The 21,733-nt window shown below is 56.8% G+C and overlaps 1 protein-coding gene across 4 annotated transcripts in view; it reads left to right on the plus strand.

Moving 5' to 3' along the window:
- Positions 1-1,145: 1,145 nt before the first annotated feature.
- LOC107210569 (protocadherin gamma-B4-like) overlaps positions 1,146-21,733 on the plus strand; it is a 37,981-nt gene continuing 17,393 nt past the window's right edge. The window contains exons 1-2 of one of the 4 annotated variants that reach the window (XM_015641507.3): positions 1,146-1,351; positions 18,006-18,064. In XM_015641507.3, coding sequence (XP_015496993.1) covers positions 1,307-1,351; positions 18,006-18,064 — 104 coding nt within the window. In that variant the 5' untranslated portion in view covers positions 1,146-1,306. Of the gene's footprint in view, positions 1,352-10,457; positions 12,938-13,204; positions 15,980-18,005; positions 18,065-21,733 lie in introns of those variants that run through there. The other 3 variants (XM_015641505.3, XM_015641504.3, XM_015641506.1) reach the window with 3 other exon arrangements.

Consider the following 21,733-nt stretch of genomic DNA (forward strand, 5'->3'; position numbering starts at 1 on the left):
AAGCTTTCTCGTCCCCTTTTCATTACCCGTGACAGCCGAGCAGTTCTGTGGGTGACAGACAACGAATGCCGAAATTTCGGTCATTTTATCCTTATGCGCGCGTGGAAAGTCGGAAAACCCGACGTAGCACGAGTTGTTGATGACAGCAACAATAACCCAAGGAAGGTTTTCGACCAGGCACTGTCAGGCCGTTGCTGCACGGGAATGGGACCCGTTCCCACCCCGGTGAGCCTGCACCGCAGGTCACGGAGCGTGATTTCCCTGAGTGTACCTGATGAAAAAAGTACCAGGGAGCAACCCGGGAGATGGCGAGAGTAGGAGGGCGTATTAAACCGAGATTTCTGCGGTTTGTCGGGGAAGACATCTGCTGGGATAGTGGTGGCAGTGGTGATCCCGCAGGAGGGGAGATGCTCTGGAAATCCTGCGGCGGGAGCCGCCTCGCGGCGAAACTCCGTGTTGCGGCCGGAGAAGCTGCTCAGAACTCGGCAGCACGAAATCAGTGTCGCTTTGCCGGCCACCCTGCTTTGGTGGCACACTGAGCAGCGACATCGCGACTTCTTGAAAGGGCCTTCCTCCCAGGAAGGGGCTGGCCAAGCATTTGGGTGGGAGGACCGTCATCTTGAAGGTCCTGAGACACACTGGGAGCTGACGCGTCATGCTGGCTCTCCCTGGCACCCTGCGTACCCCGAAGGACCCTCCCTACTCATCCTCTCTCCCTCTCCATTTCCCCTTCTAACTCCCGCGGCCTCATTTCAGCGAGGTGTTCCCGGGACACGCACCCCAAACACTCCACGTCTCCGTATCGCCCCTTTTGGCGTCACGCTGCCAACTTTCACACCTTCCTGCCCGCACAGGCGATCCCTGTGCCCGATCTACCCTGCCCTGCGAGCACTCTTCCCCGCCCGGCTGGGGTTTCTCGCAGGGCTGTGCTCTCCCTTCAGGCTCTGCCCGCTCCATCCCCGCTGTCCTCGGGCGGAGGTGGCCGCGCTCCCTCCGGCGGGGCTCGGCGGCGGCGGGGCTCGGCGCCCTGCGCTCTGTGCAGTTATTGGACGGGACTCTGTGTGCCGCTGTCGGCCAATGATGGAGCGGGGGGGAACTGGCGGCCCGGCCCCGCTCGGAGCCGGGATGAGGCGCAGACGGTCTCAGAGAGACTGGGAGTGAGTCACCGCCGAGCCCGCCGAGCAATGCCCGGCTCCCCGCCGCCGCCGCCGCTTCCCGGGGCCGCTGGGCAGCGGCATGAGGGGGCGAGCTGAGAGTTTCTAGCCGGGGCGGGGGGGCGAAGCGGAGAGCGCGGCCGTCCTGTGCGATGAACGGCGCTGCTGTAAGGAGCCGCGGCGTGACGACGGGGCAGGTACTGAGCCTCTTGCTTTTGTTCGGCGTTTCCGACTGGGTTTCCGCCGCGATTCGCTATGCGATCCCCGAGGAGGCGCGGAGAGGCTCCGCGGTGGGGAATGTGGTAGCCGACCTGGCGCTGGACCTCGGGCGGCTGCCGGGACGCCGGTTGCGGGTGGTGTCCGGCGGCAATAAGAAGTACTTCGGGGTGGATCTGACGAGCGGGGCGCTGCTGGTGAACGAAAGGATAGACCGGGAGGAGCTTTGCGGCGCGCTCTCTCCCTGCTCCCTCAGCTTTGAGATCGTGGTGGAAAACCCGCTCGAGCTGTACAGCGGCACCGTAGAGATCCAGGACATCAATGACAACGACCCGGTTTTTCCCAGCAGCCAGGCGAGGCTGGAAATCAGTGAGTCGGTGGCTGCCGGAGCGCGCTTCCCGCTAGAGAGCGCGCAAGATCCCGATGTGGGAATTAACTCTTTGCAGACCTACCAGCTCAGCGCCAACCCGAACTTTGCGCTCGACGTGCAGACCAGGGTTGATGGCAGCAAGTACGCGGAACTGGTGTTAGAGAAGGAGCTGGACAGGGAGGAGCAAAGAGAGCTGAATTTGGTCTTGACTGCGCTGGACGGAGGCAGCCCGCCACGGTCGGCCCACGTGCAGATCCACATTGACGTTGTAGATGCCAACGATAATGCCCCGGTCTTCAACCAGTCCACCTATAAGGCGAGTGTGAGGGAGAACACGCCCAGCGGTACCCTGGTCGCCAGGATCAGTGCATACGATCTGGATGATGGGCCCAATGGAGACATCGTCTACTCCTTCAGCAGCCACACCCCCGCCAAGGTACGAGAGCTCTTTGCTCTGGACTCAGCCACAGGGGAGTTGAGGGTCAAGGGACAGCTGGACTATGAGGAAACGAAGTTGTACGAGATTTACTTACAGGCTAAAGACAAGGGGGCCGTTCCTGGTGTGGCTCATTGCAAAGTGCTGGTGGAAGTCGTGGATGTGAATGACAATGCTCCAGAGGTGACAGTGACTTCTGTGTACAGACCTGTGCCTGAAGATGCAGCCCCAGGGACGGTCGTAGCTCTGCTGAGTGTAACAGACTTGGACTCCCATGACAATGGCCTGGTGAACTGCTTTATTTCCTCTGGGATCCCGTTCATGCTCAGCTCCTCCCTCAAAAATTACTACACTCTGAAAACAGAAGGAGCTCTGGACCGGGAAAAGGCAGCAGAGTATAACATCACTATCACAGCCAAGGACTCGGGCTCACCACCCTTGTCTGCAGTAAAGCACATCCTGGTGCAGGTGTCAGATGTCAATGACAACGCGCCCAAGCCGTCCCAAGACTCCTATGATGTCTATGTTCTGGAGAACAACGTGCCCGGCATCCCCATCCTTAACGTGAGCGCCACAGATCCGGACCTCGGGCGCAACGCCCACCTCTCCTATACCCTTTTACAGGGTGACATCGCTTTTGGCCATCTCTTCTCCATCAACCGGGAGAATGGCACCATCTACCTGCTCACCTCCCTGGACCATGAGGACCAGGTGGAGTTCAGCATGATGGTGCAGGTCCAGGACGGCGGCTTTCCGCCTCTGGCCACTAATGTGTCGGTCAGTGTGTTTGTCACTGACCTCAATGACAATGCCCCAACGGTGCTGTACCCTCACCCCAACAGCACCACCACCTACACCGATGTGGTGGCACCAGGCACTCCTGCCGGGCACATGGTCACCAAGGTGGTAGCGGTGGATGCGGATGCAGGGTACAACGCCTGGATCTCTTATACCCTGTTACAGGCCACTGACCCCAGCCTCTTCTCGGTGGGGCTGCACAATGGGGAGATCTTCACGGCCCGCCAGCTTCGCGAGGATGATGCTCCTGAGCACACCTTAGTCATCCTGCTGAAAGACCATGGGGAGCCTGTGCTGTCCACCAGTGCCACCATCTCCATCTCTGTGGCTGAGATGGTCAAGGAGGTGCTCACTGACCTCACTGATGTGGCCCCTGACAGTGATCCCAGGAGACATGTGACTTTCTATCTCATCCTGGCTGTGATTTTGGTGTCAGCAGCCTTCTTCATCACCATGTTGTCCGTGGGCATCTTCAAGTGCTACAAGTGGAGGCAGTCAAAGGAGCTGTACAACAGCTCCAGGAATACCATGTACAGGACACCAGGGCCCTTCCACCACATTGACGCTGTGCGGGGTGGCTTCACACCACCCAGCTTCTACCACCAGGTCTATCTCACCACAGACTCTCGCCAGAGTGATCTCCTGTGTAAAAAACCCTTCACTTCCAGCCCCTTGGGGAGCCGCCAGGGCACCATAAGGAATGGTGAGCCAGGGATGTACCACCAGATTGTGGGCACCACCAGCCGGCTCCCCACACCTGCCGAGGTAATGTAGCTCCTTCCTTGGCGTGTCCCAGCGCTGGGCAGAACCGCGGTTCATTTGTGCCATACGCGTGTGGTTGTGTGTTGGGGTTGGGAGCGATATCCAGTCGTGCCAGGCCTCTAAAGAGTTCTGCTACAGCTGAACAGGTGTTCTCTGGAGCCAAATGAGACATCCTGAGGGTTGATGACTTTTGCACTGTGATGAGAAGGATCAAGTGAGTCAGTTTGTACATGTTGGCGATGATGCATCTTTTGGACGTAGTTTTGGGTACGCCTTGCATGAGTAACCGGTGGAGGCTGAAGTCAGCTTGAAACCACTTGTTAATCCTTGGCACAAAGTTTGTTGTTGATGGTATTTCCTTCCCTTTGCAAAGGGAGAGCCAAGGGGAGCACTTGCTCTGTGGGGGGAGTGTAATCTCTGTGTGCCGTGACTTGGTGGGGGCTGGAGAGGTGGCGCTGCAGATGGGGCAGGGAGCTGGGGATCGGCGTGTCGTCTCTCACAGCGCAGCACCCAACGCTGAAGGATGGCGCTGGTTCCTCTGACAGACAGTGGTTGCAGAGCAGTCCTTCCATGTTTGACTCCTGAATGGTTCTGATTTTATTTCCATGCAATTGCAGTGCTGATGTTCGCTTTGTGGGGGTGGGTGGGATTCCAGACTGCCCCAGTTGCTTGCAGGGCTCCACTGGGCTGGACTTTGGCTCTGAGCAGGGTGGTGAGTCCTCCACTCTGATGTTGTTCAGAAACCCTGTTACAAGCTCTGCATGATTTGCAATATGCTGTCTCTGGTTGATGTCTGATGTCCTGACAGAACAAACTGCAGGCTGGAAGGCGTTTGCGCATGGCAGCAGCTTCTGTGCTTCTCTCCCGATGGGAATTGTGCTGCTTAATTTGAAAGCTTTCAATTAAAGGAATGCTTCAATCTTCAGAGGTCGGGCCAGGTAGTGGATCCAGTGGAGGGGGAGTTTGGATCTGGTGGATTTCCAAGGTCGTTGGTGCTGGTAATTTGTCCTTCCTGGGAGGCAGTGGGTAGGAGTGACTGGTTCCTCAGAGCAGAAGGAAGTGAGGTGCAGCGGAAGCTGTTCATGGGTGTGAGGCTGCGAGTGCTGCCTGCTCAGTGTGGCCAAATCACAGATGGAGGCAGAAAGCTCTCAGAATTATTTTATGCCTTTTTTTTCCCCCTGCTTGCGTCACTGCTCAGACTCAGCAGTTCTGATTTGTGGCAGGTGAGAAGGGCTGCAGCAGCTGCAGGAGCAAGTGCTCCTCTGCATTGTGTGGGCTGTGCTATGGCTGGGGACAAGGATGTCCCCTCCACCAAAACGTCCTGAAAAGATGCCTCTGGTAGTGAGGGAAATAAATTATTTGAGAGTGGGGGTGGAAGGAGGGCAGTAAGCCTGAGCCTTAGCCATGACTGCCTCCTACTCCCCAGTACTGAGCTGGAAAGGAACTGACAGTGAGAAATCACCTGGGCTGTCTCTGGGCTCTGGATTTTCAGTCTTTGTGGTGACAACAGACCGTGTCAAGCCTGCAAAGGCTTTACACCTCTTTGCTCTGCAGGGCACAGCCAGCCCCCAAAAGTGATGCAATGGGAAGGGTGTTGGCCCTGTGATGAGTCCTGCCAGGAGGGATCCTACCCTGCAGGATCTCCAGTGATCCCTGGGTTGTCTGGCTTGGTGTCTTTCCACAGAGTGGGCTCTGACCCTGTGGAATAAAGAACATCTCCTTCTCCATCCTAGACACCCCATACCCTTCCCACCTTGTCACACCATCCCCATCCCAGGCTTTGGCAGACCCAAGCAGCAGCAGGATCCGCCCTGTAAAGCCCTTGCTCCGGGTCCTTGGTGACTGAGGCACCTCAGGACACCGAGTGGGTTCTCCCAGGCTACCTGGGCTTTGCAGAGGGCTTCTGCTGAGGCACTGCAGCAGCACCAGGGGTGCAGCACCCTGTATTGCCAGTGGAAAGCTCTGTCACCTTGCTGTACTGTCCTGGACCCTGCCTGGGATGGGGACAGGGTACATTCCAGTGCCAAGGTTACTGTGACAGCTTCCTGCTGGTGGCACCGCCAGAAGCCCTGGGGAAATGAGAATGTCCAAGCAGGAATTGGTCTCTGTGCGCTGGGGAAACCCTTGTCCAGTGTTTTTCTGCATTGTCTCTTTAAGGACACCTTCTTCCCTCCTCCGGAGCCGGCAGTAGGTGGGACCCGGGCAGTGTTCTCGCCATTCATAAGGTTCTTCCCGGTGTCTCTCCCTGACTGGCAGCAGACTGGTCCCGCCTCACGGCTCTCGGAATAGGCAGGGAGGTGCTGCAGACGGGAGGGAGGACCCTCGACTGCAGCACCTTCACTGTCCCTGTCCTTGCCAGAAGGATTCTGTCCCTTGTCACTGTCCGCCGTGCCGGGCACGGGTGCCCTCAGCCTCTCTCACCTATTCCCCAGGTTCCCAGTGGTGCCCAGGTGGTGGGGACAGGCAGGATCCCAGGCAGGCGCTGGGTCCCCTGTCTGCCACACCACTGCAGACCCCAGCCCCCAGGGTCTGCGTGCACCCGAGGGAGGGTCAGGGTGGCCTTCAGTGCACCAAGGAAAAAAGACAGAAAGGTATTTTTAAAGAAGCATGTAGTGACAGGACATGAGGGAATGGTTTTGAACTGACAGAAGGTTTGGATTAGATAACAGGTATAAAAATTCTTCCCTGTGAGGGTGGTGAGGCACTGGTACAGGTTGCCCAGAAAAGCTGTGACTGCCGCATCCCTGGAAGTGTTCAAGGCTGGGCTGGATTGATCTCTGAGCAGCCTGGTGTAGTGGAAGGTGTCTCTGCCCATGGCAGGAGGTCAAAATGAGATGATCTATAAGGTCCCTTACAGCCCAGGCTGTTCTGTGACTCTGTGACTGTGCATGGCTTCTGCAGGGATGTGAACTGAAATAAAAACCTACAGCTTGCCAACATCATGTGGGACAGGGGGAGCAGGAAAATACTGCCTGTCCCCCCCCGGGAAGTTCAGACCTCTGCTTTTGCCCTCAGGAGACTGACTGCAAAGCTGTACTTACCACAGAGTATCAGTGTGTGCGTCTGCCAGGTGGGAGGCTTGGGCTTCTTTCCCAGTCTGACATCCTGACCTGGTGTTGTGGTCCTGTGGTGATCTAGTGGCTTTATTGTCTGGCTCTGTGTGTTTGCAGTGATTTGGGTACTGTGAAGACTGACCCATTTCCTTGCCCCAGGGTGAGGAAGTGGCTTCCAGTCAGGTGTGCATTGGGAGCAATTGTATTTTGGCTTTGAGTGGCTCACCTGCTTTTGCTTTTCCACCTTCAGCCTCCCACTCCCACGGAGGGCTGGCAGGGGTGGGCGTCCCCGTCTCAGTGCAAGGTCTCCTGGCTGGTGGTGGCACTGGTGGCAGTGATGCCTCACTCAGAGAGGCAATCATGGGGTGCAGGCAGCAGCCAAAGCAGTAGCTGAGGGGGAGAAGAGGGGTGAGAGAAGAGCCCCTGGCACCTCGGGGCTCTAACAAGCACCTTTTCATCGGGCATGAAAAGTCCTTTGGCCTGCGTTCATGACAGCTGCCCTTTGTCTGTGGGCATGATGTGAAGCCACCATTGTGGAGGGGGAGCACACAGGGAGGGCTTGTACCTTGCTTCCAGGCTGCCAGGACGTGCAGTTTCCCTGTGAACGCAAAGCGAGCTGTCGGAGCAAGTGAGTCAGGCTGGCAGAGGGGAGGCCGGGGGTGGCAGCCCCGCTGTTGCCGGCTCAGGCCCCTGCTTCCCGCACCTCCGGAGCCACTGCTGGCCGAGAGGGGATGGAGCTCTTGGCCAATTGGGCGCTGATCTGAAGCGAGGGGGGGAAAGCTGCTTCTCCCCCCCCCTCCCACCTCCGCGCTGGGGCTGTGATTCAGTTCCCCTCCCCCAGCCCACCCCCTCTGCTTGGAGGCTGACAGTTGGAGCCGCAGCCTGCCGGAGCCCCGGAGCTGTTTTCTAAGCCGTGGAAGAGAGACCCAGGGATTTAGTCGCAGTTCCTCAGTGCCTGCTGTGTCCCGGGCCGGATGCGCGCGGACATGGAGAGTGTCAGCCTCCAGCGACCCGCCTGGAAATGGCAAGTACTGAGTTTGTTTTTGCTCTGCGGCTGGGGCTGGGTCTCCGGGCAGATCCACTACTCGGTGGTTGAGGAGTCAGAGTTGGGAACCGTGGTGGGGAACGTGGCCCGGGACCTGGGCTTGAAGGTGGAGGAGCTGCCGGGTCGCAGGCTGCGCCTGGGCTCAGAGGAGAGCTTGCGCTACTTCGCCGTGCGCCTGGACAGCGGCATGCTGGTGGTGAGCCAGCGGCTGGACCGCGAGCGTCTGTGCGGAGCAGCTGCCAGCTGTGTGCTGTCGGTGCAGGTGGTGACAGAGAACCCCCTGCAGCTCTTCCGCCTGGAAGTGGAGATCCTGGATCTGAATGACAACTCCCCGAGCTTCCCCACCGCTCACCGCACCCTGCGCATCGCCGAGTCTGCCACGGTGGCCACGCGCTTCCCCCTGGAGAGCGCGCAGGACCCCGATGTGGGCACTAATGCTGTGAGCTCCTACTGGCTGAGCCCGAACTCCCACTTCTCCCTGGACGTCAAGCAGCAGCCGGATGGCAAACTCTTCCCGGAGCTGGTGCTGGAGCGTGCCCTGGACCGGGAAGAGCAGCCAGAAGTGCAGCTGGTGCTGACGGCCGTGGACGGGGGAAGCCCAGCACGCTCAGGCACAGCACAGATCACGGTCCAGGTCCTGGATGTCAATGACAATGCACCCGTCTTTGACCACACCACGTACAAGGTGAAAGTCCCGGAAAACACACCTGTGGGGGCTGTGCTCCTCCGGGTCAATGCGTCTGACCCTGACGAGGGTCCCAACGGGGAGACACAGTATTCCTTCGGGGTTCACACCTCCGACTCAGTGCGGAGACTCTTTGCCCTGGATCCCCGCTCCGGTGAGGTCCGGGTGAGTGGGGCCCTGGACTTTGAGGAATCACGTTTCTATGAGATCTATGTGAGAGCCCATGACGGAGGGGTCCCAGAGATGGAGGGCAATTGTGTGCTGCAGGTGCAAGTGGAGGATGCCAATGACAACCCCCCAGAGGTGCTGCTCACATCCCTGTTGAATCCGGTGCCAGAAGACACCCCACCAGAGACTGTTGTGGGGCTCTTCAACGTACGGGACCGAGACTCGGGGGCCAATGGGGATGTGAGCCTGGAGATCTCCCCTGATGTGCCTTTTGCCATCAGGTCCCTTCAGAACCACTTCTCCCTGGTCACCCAGAAGAGCCTGGACCGAGAGTCTACCTCACAGTATGCAGTGGAGCTGATCGCCCAGGATGGTGGTTCTCCTGCCCTCACCACCACACTCACGCTGCTCCTCAATATATCTGATGTGAATGACAACCCCCCACGCTTCTCGCAGCCCTCCTACGAAGCCTTTCTCCAGGAGAACAACCCGCCTGGCTCCCTGCTGTGCACCGTCTCTGCCTCAGATCCTGACGCCGGGGATAATTCCCGGCTTGTTTACTCCATAGAGAGTGGCCAAGTGCAGGACGCCCCCATCTCTTCCTTCGTCCACATCAACCCTGACAATGGTAATCTCTATGCCCAGCGCACCTTTGACTTCGAGGTGCTGCAGGTTCTGCCGGTGTCTGTGGTCGTGAGGGACTCGGGGTCCCCCCCTCTGTATGCCAATATTACCGTCTACATCTTTGTGCAGGACCAGAACGATCATCCCCCCACCATCCTGTACCCTGCCAGTGACAGCGATGTGCCGGCACCCCAGAGGGTCCCACTGTCTGCCCCACCGGGCTACCTGGTGGCCAAGGTGACAGCAGTGGACGCAGATGCTGGCCACAATGCCTGGCTCTCGTACCGACTGTTGCCACAGTCCACCGACCCCTCCTTGTTCCACGTGTCGCTGTACACCGGGGAGGTGCGGACGGCGCGTGCCTTCCAGGACAGCGACATGGCAGTGCAGCAGCTCATTGTCCAGGTGATGGACAACGGTGACCCTCCGCTCTCCACCACTGCCACCATCACTCTGGCCCTGGAGGAGGCAGCCCTGGAGGAGAGCTTCAAGCCTCAAGATTTCCTGGCTGGTGCCAAGGAGAAGCCGGACCTGACCTTCTACCTGATCATCGCGCTGGCAGCCATTAGCACGGTGGCACTGGCCACTGTCACCCTCCTGGCCGCCCGGTGCCTCCGGCGCAGGGGCCGTGCCGCTGTCTCACCCTACTGCTGCTGCTGGCTCAGCGAGTCGCCCTCCCGGGACTTCTGCAAGCACTCCAGCCCCAAGCTCCAGCTCAGCTCCGACGGCACCCTTAAGTACATGGAGGTCACGCTGCGACCCACCGACTCCCCGTCCCAGTGCTACAGCACCTGCTTCTCCTCCGGCTCCGAGCGGAGCGACTTCACCTTCCTGCGGCCCTGCCCAACCCCCGCCACGCTGCCGAGGGAAAGCGGGGTTTTCCTGCCCGCCGCCGGCACGCTGCGGGACCGCGGCCAGGTGAGCAGCGGTGCCGGGGCGGGGTCCGGCGGTGCCGGGCGTTCCGACGGCGCGGTCCCCGCGGGGGGCGCGGAGCGGCCGCGCCGGTTCGCGGGCCGTGATTGGCGCCGGTGTTGCTGTCCTGGGGAAGGAGCGCGGCGATTGGAGCGGCGCCGCCGCGGCCGCAGCCAATGGCGGGGCGGCTGCGCGGCCGCGCTCCCCCCGCCCCGTCGAGCCGCGTCCGCCCCAAACAATGAATGGGAGCGGCGAGCGCTGAGCGCGGCCCCCGGCGCCGAGGGCATCGCTCCCCGGCCGGCCACCCGGCAAGGATGCCGAGGGCAGGGCAGGCTCGCCGGTCCCTGGGGCTGCCGCGTGTCTTCTCCTTCTGTTTGTTCTTGCACAGCTCGTCTGCTCAGATCCGATACAGCATCCCGGAGGAGCTCACACGGGGTGCCTTTGTGGGCAATATCGCCAAGGACCTGGGCACGGATGTGGCTAAGCTGGCGGCAGCTAATCTGCAGGTACTGTCGGATTCGGATTCCCAGTACTTCTCCGTCAATGTGAACACCGGTGTTATTATGGTCAGCGAGAGGATAGACCGGGAGCAGCTCTGCGGGCAGAACCCACGCTGCTTCCTCCACTTGAAACTTGCCATCGAGAACCCGGTGGAGTTTTATCGTATTGAGGTGGAGATCCTGGATATCAATGACAACCCCCCGCAGTTCCCCAGTGATGAGGTCTCCTTGCGCATCTACGAGCTGGCATCTCTGGGTGCCCGCTTCCCCATCCAGCCAGCCCAGGACCCCGACGTGGGCACCAACACCTTGCAGACCTATCACCTGAGTGCCAATGACAACTTCAACCTCAACGTGAAGGCCCGCACTGATGGTGGGAAGTTCCCTGAGCTGGTGCTGGAGCGGGCCCTGGACCGGGAATTCAGAGCTTTCCACTACCTGGTGCTGACTGCTGAAGATGGGGGCTCTCCCCCACAGTCCAGCAAGATACGCATCACTATTCAGGTCCTGGATGCCAACGACAACCACCCGGTCTTTGACAGACCATCATACGGAGCACGCCTGGTGGAGAACTCGCCGCTGGGCACCCTCGTGGTGAAGTTGAATGCCACTGATGTGGACGAGGGACCCAACGGAGACATCCGCTACTCCCTCAGTAGCCACAACTCAGCTGCCTTGCGCCAGATCTTTGCCATCGATGAGCAAACTGGGGAGATTCGTGTCCAGGGCAACCTGGACTTTGAGGAGGCGACAGTGTATGAGATCGAAGTGGAGGCCAAAGACATGGGGTCGCCCACGATGGAGGAGCACTGCAGCGTGGTGGTGGAAATCACTGATGTCAATGACAACGCCCCTGAGGTCATTCTTACCTCCTTCTCAAGCACCCTGAGCGAGGATGCACTGCCGGGCACAGTGGTGGCCGTGATACACGTCAGAGACAGGGACTCTGGCGAGCTGGGCAAGGTCCTGTGTCACGTGTCTCCAGATCTTCCCTTCCAGCTGCGTAAGGACTACGAGCACCAGTACTCGCTGCTCACCAGCACTCGCTTGGACCGGGAGCACGTTGCCTACTACAATGTCACCGTCTCTGCCTCAGACCTGGGCAATCCCCCACTCTCCCGCCACACCATCCTGCCAATCACCCTGATAGATGTCAATGACAACGCTCCCCAGTTTGAGCAAGCATCCTATGAAGTGCTGGTGGCAGAAAACAATCCAGTGGGCAGCGTGCTGGTTACAGTCTCTGCTGCCGACCCTGACTCGGAGCAGAATTCCCGCCTGTCCTACTCCATCCTGCGAGCCGGTGGGACAGATCCAGGCCTGGATCCTGCTCGCTACCTCTCGATACATCCCACGAATGGGCAGGTCACTGCCAAATTCCCTTTTGACTATGAGCAAACCACCTATCTCCAGTTCCATGTGGAGGTCTCTGATGGTGGCTCCCCGGCCCTGAGGAACAGAACACTGGTTCATGTTTTTGTAGTGGACCAGAATGACAACGCCCCACGGGTGCATTTCCCCAGGGCTGGGGAGGACTCTGCTACTCAGCTTCGAATTTCCCCCTCCATCGTCCCTCCTGCCCTCATCACCAAGGTGGTGGCAATAGATGCGGACTCGGGGCGCAATGCCTGGCTATCCTACCACCTCGTGGAAGCCACAGACCTGGGGCTTTTCAGCGTGGCCCTGCGTTCCGGGGAGGTCCGGATCATGCGGGCTCTGCAGGAGACGGACGCCTCTGCGCACGAGCTGCTGGTGGTGGTCCGGGATGCCGGGGAGCCCCCGCTCTCCACAGCTGTCACACTGGTGGTGCTGGTGGAGGAGAAGGGTCCAGAGGCCCTGCAGGGCTCCGAGGCTCGGGCCGCTGATGGTGGGGGCTTGCCTACTATTACGCTCTATCTGATTGTGTCCCTAGTGCTCATCTCCACCGTCTCGCTGGTGGGACTGGCAGCGCTGGGCATTCGGTGCCTCCGGCGGGGCTCAGCACCTGCCAGCCAGGGCGGCTGCGTGGAGAGCGTGAACACGCTTCAGCCTCCTCCCAGCCACATCTTTGGGCACTTGCACTATGAGCCTAAGAAAGGGGACACTGTGATGGGCGTGCAGGTGACAGCAACGGCACCCCCCGCCCCTCGTTACCGCTCCTGCTTTTCGCCAGTGTCGGATATCAGCGAGTTCATGTTTGTGAAACCCTCCGCGGATCCCACCCTGTGCAGCGAGGTGAGCTCGGGAGTGCGGTCTCCAGCCTGAGCACAACCCCGCTGCTGGCGGGGCTCGGCGCCGAACCGGCCGGTTTTGGGGAGGGGGTGTCCGCCGGTGGCCGGTGCCAGCAGCCGGGGCGGGGCGGAGCGGGGTTCCCGCTGCCGGGAGTCCCCGGCGCCCTCCCGGCGCTGCGGGGGCGGAGTGGCGGCAGCGGGGGAAGGCGGGGGGGCTACGCCGTGCGTATTTTGGGGAAGGCGGTGAGATGGAGAAGGGGAGGAGGAGGGAGAGAAAAAGGAGGAGGAGGAGGAGGAGGAGGGGGCTGTGGAGAGACGTAAAACTGTCACTCGGTCCATCCCCTCCGCTCGCCGACTTTGTGTGTCTTTGCGTATCGAGGAGCGGTTCAGCCGGCCGGGCTGCGCTCGCCCCCTCCCCCGCCTCCTCCATCCCTCCCTGTCCGGCTCCGGCGGCTCCGGCGGCGGCTTCCTCCCTGCACAACCCGCTCGGACCCCCCCGGGGCGCAGGGGTTCCGGCTGCCGGGGCCGGCTGCGGGGGCGGGGAGGAGGGGGAGGCTGCGCGGAGCCGCCGCCGCTCCTCTCCGCGCCGCTCCGTTCGCACACCCGGCACGGGATGCTCTCGGGACAGAGTTTGCCATGGCAGCTCCCGCTGCTGCTCGCAGCCCTCTCCTGCCTGCCGGCTCCCAGCTGCGCCCAACTCCACTACTCCGTGCCCGAGGATCGCGAGCCGGGCTTCTCTGTGGGCGACCTGGCCAAGGACTTGGGGGTGGAGGTGCGGAGCCTGGCCGCCCGCAACCTGCGCCTGGTGAGCGAGGGTGGGCAGCGGCACTTCAAGGTGGACCTGGCGGCAGGTGTGCTGCTCCTGGACAGCAGGCTGGACCGGGAGGCGCTGTGTGGGCAGAGCCCCACGTGCTCTCTGCACCTCCAACTCGTCATGGAGAATCCCCTCCAGCTCCACCGTGTTGAGGTGGATGTCCTCGATGTGAACGACAACGCGCCCCAGTTCCCCAAGCCTGAGGTGGTGTTGGAGATCACTGAGGTAGCCAACCCTGGGACTCGGCTGCCCTTGGAGGTAGCGGAAGACCCGGATATGGGCTCCAACTCCATCTCCACCTACGAGCTCAGCCCCAGCAAGCATTTTGCCCTGAGCATCAATGTGAGAGGAGATGGTGTTAAAATGCCTGAGATCGTACTTGAAAAAGCACTGGATAGAGAGAAAGTGCCTGTTCATCATCTAACACTGACAGCTCTGGATGGAGGGAATCCTGTGAAATCTGGCACTGCCAGGGTTACTATCCATGTCTTGGATGCAAATGACAACCCTCCTGTGTGTGACCCACCCATATCCAAGGTACTTCTGGAGGAGAACGTGCCAGTGGGCACTCTGGTCACCAAGCTGAATGTCACCGACCTGGATGAAGGTCCCAACGGGGACGTGGAATATTCTTTCAAAACCAGCAATAATGCACCAGGTAAATTCACCAAACTGTTCTCCTTAGATGCCCGTACAGGGGAGATCAGAACCAAAGCCCCGCTGGATTATGAGGAATCCAGTGCTTACGAGATTGCGGTTCGAGCCAGGGACAAGGGATCACCAGCCATGGAAGGCCACTGTCACCTGCGAGTGGAATTAATCGATATCAACGATAACAGCCCAGAGATTGTGCTGACCTCTGTCTCCAGCCCAGTGCAGGAGGACGCAGCCCCAGGCACGGTGATCGCCCTCATTGGTGTTAAGGACAGTGATTCCGGTGACAACGGGCAGGTCCGTCTGCAGATAGCAAAAGAGCTCCCGTTTAAACTCGTGTCTTCTTTTAAAGAGCATTTCTCGCTGGTCACCAGCGGGCCCCTTGATCGGGAAAAGGCCAGTGGATACAACATCACAGTGAGGGCTGTGGATTCAGGGTCCCCCCAAAGGGCCACGCAAAAAACCTTTTATCTCCGCATTGCTGATGTGAATGATAATGCACCGAATTTCTCCAGCCCTTTTGATACAGCTCACGTTCAGGAAAACTCCCTCCCTGGAACTTCTGTCTTTTCAGTGTCGGCATCAGATCCTGACGAGGGTAGCAATGCCAAGCTGTCTTACTCCATCCTGGACAACGGGATGCAGGATGTACCTATCTCAACCTACTTCCGAATAGATCAGGACAATGGCACCATCTACACCGTGCGAGCTCTGGATTACGAGCAGGACAAGGTGTTCCAGGTGCCTGTGGAGGTGAAGGATGCTGGGTCTCCTGCTCTGAGTAGCACTGCTGTGGTCCATGTGTTTGTCCTGGACGAGAATGACAATGCTCCCAGCATTGTCTACCCATCTGTCCCCAAGGGCTCTGCCTTCCACCAAGCCATCCCGGCCTTGGCAGAGCCTGGCTATCTGGTAACTAAAATTGTAGCAGTTGATGCTGACAGTGGCCATAATGCCTGGCTGTCCTACCAGCTGCAGGAGTCTGCTGAGGCTTTGCCTTTCCAAGTGGAACGCCGCACTGGAGAGATAAGGGTTGCGCAGGCTCTCAGGGAGTCAGAAGATTCCCACAGGCTGGTGGTCGAAGTGAGGGACAACGGCACGCCGTCCCTCTCGGCCTCCGTGGTAATAGTCATTTCTCCGGAGGAAAACAGCGTGCAGGACTTCTCCAAGTCCTTGGACCTCCCCCAGTCTTCTCCCGAGGATACCAACCTAACGCTTTACCTCATCATCTCCTTGGTGTCCATCTCCCTCGTGTCCTGTGTGATGTTTGGGCTGGCGGCTGCCCGGTGTCTCAAAGCTGGCAGTGCCAGCTGGACCTTGGCGGGTTGCTGCCGAGGGACTGGCCGCAAGCCTGCCTCCCATTTCCGAGGGCAGATGAAGCCAGATGGCTTCATCAAGTACCTGGACGTGGGAGGAGCGGGCTTGACCTCCCAGGCACAGAATTACACCTCTTGTTTCTCGCCTATGTCTGACCAGAGCGATTTCCTCTTTGTAAAGCCCTTCAGCCATTCTAGCACTGCGGAGACCGTGGCTGCCTATGAGCAGGTGACCAGCACCTTAGCGAGTCCCTGCGATGGGGTAAGAGATGGCTGTTTCTTACTGTTCTCCCTGCTAAGTGCAACAGTTTGCCATATCCAGGCCAGCTGGCTGCTCTCCGTCTGTCCTTCCTCCCAAGACGGCGGCCTCAGGGCACAGGTGTCACTGTCATCTCCTGGGAGGTGGCAGGTGAAGGTTTTGGCTCGGCTTGGTGGAGGTGGGGGAAGGGGCTGAGCAGCGTTACAGAATCAAAGACTCTGCGTTTGTAGCAGTGGAGAATTCCCCCTCGGCCCCGCTCGTACTCGTTTCTATTTAAAGTGATTCTTAGCCTGGGCAGGAACAGGTTTTTTGGGGGTTTAACTTCTTGGTTCTGTTCAACCCCTTTTTCCTACATGGCACATGAACTGTGGTGCGGAGGAGGTTGTCTGAAAGGAAAGCCTGCCTGTGTTTCTTTTGCTCAGTTTTAGAGGTGCATTGTAGAAATTTCTCATTTCCCAAACCCCAGGTGTTATTAATTACTGACTGTGCCTCGGCAAGGGATCATTTTCCGGCTTGGTCAAGTTGAGTGAGGAGCTGAATTCAGTATTCAGCACTAAAATACTGAAATGTCAGGAGTGACATTATTCACAAAGATCCTGGTGACCTTATGTGCCCTTGGGCTTGCAGAGGCTGAGGAGTGGCAAGCATTGAAAACTTGAGCTGTTTGTACTCAGATGCCTAAATATAGATGTAGGTGACTGTGTTTAGCTGGAGCTTTTATAACTTTGGGATATAAAAAGTAAAGCAGTTTTGTGTCACAAATGCCTGCCCTAAATTTGAAAATGGTAATTGCAACAGGAATTCAAAATATGGAAGGGCTATTCAAAATATTGGGAAGGGCTTATCTAGTGCAGTATTGTGTGTCAGCGTGCATCTGAAATCTGGAGGGCAAACAGCTTCGTTTCTTTAAACAGCTTCATTTGCATGCAGCATGGGGACCAGTGGGGCATCTATTTTAGGGGAGTAATTTATTCCAATATCTTCTTTCATGAGCATCATCAAAGCTGCAGAGAAATTAGTGAGAGCACATCTACTAAATAAAAATCTAGGTCAGCTCTACTCGTCTTCACTTTTCCTTAGTAATTGCATGTACAAGCAGAATAATCCTATAAAACTGATGTTCCACTATGTATGGACTACGAGCTGCTCCTTCCTAAAATAGCTGAGGGAAGTGCTGTTCTTTCCAGGTAGCATGTCATCACTCTGAAGTTCATTAAGATGATGATGATTTTGGGAAGTGTGTGTGTTTTCCTGACAGAAACAGTTGTGCTATTTAGTGCTTTCCACAAAGGCACGATTCAAACAGGAATATACAAGCTTACTCCATGTCCTTCCTTATTTACAGAATGTTCATTGTCTGGTTGTAAAATAACACGGGCAGAGAGCGATACGGGGGCTTATTAATGAGGTTGCAAAGTGTGCTGCTGTGTCTGAAGGTTATTGTGTCTCCTAAACAAATAACGCTTTTTCCTCTTGCTGTCGGAAGTTTATTCTTTTCTCTGTGGACAGAAAAAATATTGTAGTGCTCCAAGGCCACAGCAGCTAGGAAAAGTCATTCAAATACAAAGCCTGAAAACAAGATCTCAGGCAGGCCTTTTTAAGGACAGAAGATTAGGAAGGTCTGTTACCATTTTACCTTAGAGCATTAAAAGCATCTTTCTCAGTATCAATTAACTCTGCCACCCCCTCACACCCCCCTTCCTCCTCCAAGCTCATTACTGTGGTACCACTGCTCCTGCTGAATTCATGCCCTTATCAGTTTATTTCATGCTTCATTTCTTTCACAGCCTGGTTTCCTGAGCTGCTTTGGAAGATTATTCTCTGAACAGTTTTTGTCGTGCTTTTTGGTATTCATGCTGCTTCAGAAATACTCAAGGAAGGGGGAGGGGGAGCTTTCTCTTTGTTCTAATTGATTTGCTTCACTTGGACAGAACATGCTGATATTCCAGACTGAAATAATCCAGGATCAGCTCGCTTTCATTTTCAAAGGCAAGAATGGAGGTATTAAAACTCTTCTTTTTCTTTGCAGCAAGCTCAGCCTAACACAGATTGGCGCTTCTCTCAGACCCAGAGACCTGGAACAAGTGGGTAAGTGACTCTTTTTTCATTTATCTGTGGGATGAAGGTTTCTTTTCTTGGTGTGCCACTTTCAGTGCGGGGCAGTCCATGAGTGGCAGCTCTGGGAGCGGGTGTCCCTGTCACTGATGGAGTCAGAACCAGGGCTGCTCCTGGGGCAGCTGTGTTTGGTGGGGGTGTGACAGCTGCCTTTGGCAGTGGTGTGTCTGTCTGGGTTTGGTGTCTGTTCTTCAGGAGCTGGAAGGAACTCCTGGTGAAGTCAGGACGTGGTTGAAGGACTGGGCAATGGGCTTCACAGAGAAAGGCTTCTTTGCTAAAACAGATTCTGAGCATGTAAATTCCTTCCTGAGTCAAAAATCTCAACTCCTCTCCCTTCATGGAGGCTACTGGAAATCACTCCTTTTACCAGTCATGGGACCTTGACCTCTGTGGGTAGGGTCAGGGTTTGTGAGGGTTTCCTGAGGTGTGCTCACAGCACACCTCACAGAACCCCAGAGCTTCACCTGGTCCCAGCTCCCTGCTCAGCAGGGTCATCCCAGAGCACACAGCACAGGATTGTGTCCAGGCAGATCTGGAACATCCCCAGTGAGGGAGATTCCACCACCTCTGTGAGGTGTGTGTGAGGTCAGAAGAGGAGCCCCAGCAGCAGAGCAGGGACCTCCCAAGGGGGCTTTGGCCCTTGCCAAGTGGGCACCCCGCTCGTGACTGGGGCTCTCCTGCCTCCGTCCCACCAAGGTTTGCTTGTCTTGGTCCACAGTGAGAGACCACTGACAACAAAATGTTGTTCTTTGCCTCTCCCATCTTTTCTCCTGGCTCATGAGCAGGGACAGGGATCCCCTTCAGAGGGTGAATTCCCTTGGAAGAAAGAATTTTAATTGAATTCCACCTTTCTCTGTGAATACCCCAACCAGAAGTCGCTGTGAATGAGGAGACTGGCTCCAGGATCATTTCTGTGTGAAAAGATTTTATATTTTGGGGCAGACCTGAGACTCTCTGAACTATCAGGAGTGTGTTTGGGTGATGTCCTTCCTCATCTGGCTGGCTCAGGCACTGTATCTCTGTGCTTTGTCATTCCTGGGGGCCACTTGGGCAGCTCCTGGGGAGTTTAAAATGGTGGCATGGGAGAAGTGGATGCTGGATTTTGGTGTCAGAGCTTGCACTTGAACATCTGCAGCAGCTGCCTGTGCCTAACTCTTTGCGTGGGTCTGGCTCAGTAATTTATCTTATCAGAAAATTAAGAGATTGCTATGGCCAACTTGTTGGAGTGATTAAACCTTGCAATTCCAGCTGATAAAGCTGAAATGGAGTGAGGGTTTGATGTAATTAGATAAAGTGTTCATAGTAGAAACTGGCCTTGGAGAAACTTGGCCTTAAAACAAAGCTATAGCTGGAATAGTTTTCTCGGGGATCTGTTGAGTTCCCCATCACTGACAACATTTTAATCAAGGAAAATCTTTCTAAGCGTTTCCGCTCTAGTTCAAATGACAATTAACAAAGCCCTGTTAATTCAGAAGTGCACCACAGCTGCTGTAATTGTTTTGCTGTGGGAAGGCAGTAAATGAGCCCCATCAGAGCAGCCTCTTCTGCTCCCTCTTCTCTAGCATTGCGCTGGGGCTCTCCATGCACAGAGCTGCTGCAGTCCAGACCCCTTAGCTCAGTGACAGGGACTTTCCTCAGGTCATGGGACAGTGACCAGCCCCTGCCTGGATCTCTTCACAAGCTCCATCCCCTTCCCAGTGCCTGAGACAGCAGCAGCTTGTGGGAACAGAGAGGGCAAGAGGAAATTGAGCCTCAGACTGTTTGTGGGGAGCTGAACGAGTGTGACATGTGAGCTCTGGTGCAGGAGCCACGATGTCCCTGCTGAGGATCTGTGACCTGGGTGCCCAGGACAGTCCCTGGAACAGCTGCTCTGGAATCACACAATGGTTTGGGTTGGAAGGGACCTTCAAGCTCATTTTGTTTCAAGCCCCTGCCATGGGTAGGGACACCTTCCTCGGGACCAGATTGCTCTGAGCCCTGTGTTGTGACAGGGGGTCCCACAGCATGGGCTGAGCCCTGACTTTGGAAAGAGATTTTGCCCAAGCACAGGCTGCTGCTAAAATAACTGAAGAAACTCAGTGGATTTCAATTCCTGCTGTTTTTCCCCACTTCCCTGTGTCCACATTTGCAACAACTCTTGCAGACTTTTTCCCCCCTGTTTCTTTCATCTTGTTTTAAGTTAAACGAAGGGGGATGTTTTTATCCCAAAGCTATTAAAGGATGGAAATAGAAAGTGCTGTCGTATGTTCAGTGCCCAGCCCTGACATCTCCCTGGCGATCAAACAGGCACATCCTGGAACGCAGCCCTCTCCCCATTGTGCTGTTCCCGTGCTCTTCCCGGCGTTTTGATGCCTGCTGTGTGAATTCCCCAGGCACTGCTTGGTAGTACAGGCATTAAAGAGGGGGCAAGTGCAGCAGCCTGAGCCCGGCTCTCTGCTCTCTCTCTGCTGTTAAAGCCCCTGGAAATGTGTCTCCTGCTGGCAGGTGAAGCTCTGTGGCACCACGAGCTCTCTGAACTGCAGAGCTCTGCTTCAGCCTTCTAGCTGAAAATCAAAGAGATGTACTCTTAACTCTATTTGACCCAAATTAAATAACAATAAAGACACAGCCGCTTAGGCCAGGGGTTTGGATGGGTCGTGGGGGGAGCCTGGCATTGTCCCTAAGCCAGAAAGAAGCTCAAACCCATGTTGGGATTTCTCCCTTGCTGTCTCCATGGGAGCTGGGGAAGAAACGATGCTGTCCCTTCTCCGCACAGCCCTGCCCATCACAACAAATCTCACATGTCTCTGGGCACCTGGAACCGGGCAGAACAGGGGGAGGGACCAGCTCTTGATCCGGCACATCGCTGCTGCTCCAGGACAACAAAGGGAATCTGCTCTTTGTTCAGAAACACGGGAGAGCTCTGGTGCACATGCTCAGGAGAGAGGAGCTCAGACAATATGCTCTGAAAATGTGGTAGCGAGGCAGACCTGAGCAAAACAGAATTAATCTTGTTTGGGAGAAATAGGAGGATAGGATGATTAATTTAATTATGTTTGTGTTTTGTTTTTCTTAAAAAAAACCAACCCCACGCTTTGCTGTTGCTGGGCAAATGGAAATGAATCCAGAGTGATTCCGAGCAGCAGATGCCATTCCCAGACAAATCAGATCAGTGGCTGTAGCGGAGATTACAGCAATGAATTGGCCAGAGTGGAGTAAATGAATGGTCCAGCAGCACGGCAGGGTATCCCTGTGGGGGGATCAGAGTGGGGCTCCCTGTGGGAGGAGGCTGGAGGTGTATGGGAGGAGAGTGCAGGGACTGGGGCCGGTACAGAAGAGCACAAAGCCATCGTGTTCTTTTGTTTGGTTTTCATTGTTGTGCCCTGAGTGTTCACGGTGCTGCCTGAGCTGGATGCTCTTTGTTTTGGTATCTGCGGGATGATTTGTTCAGGAAAACGCCGGGCTGGAGGCAGGATTTCCTTGCTGGAGGATGGGGAGGGCTCTGTGTTGCTCACAGGTGGGCATGAGAGGGTGAGACAGGCCTGGGAGGCTTCTCGTGGCAGGACTGAGGACAATTCTGGGCTGTGTGGACAGGACAGTTTTGGGCTGTGTGGACAGGACAGTTCTGGGCTGTGTGGACAGGAGAGTTCTGGGCTGTGTGGA

Source organism: Parus major, chromosome 13, assembly GCF_001522545.3.
Source record: "Parus major isolate Abel chromosome 13, Parus_major1.1, whole genome shotgun sequence".
Classification (NCBI taxonomy): Eukaryota; Metazoa; Chordata; class Aves; order Passeriformes; family Paridae; genus Parus; species Parus major.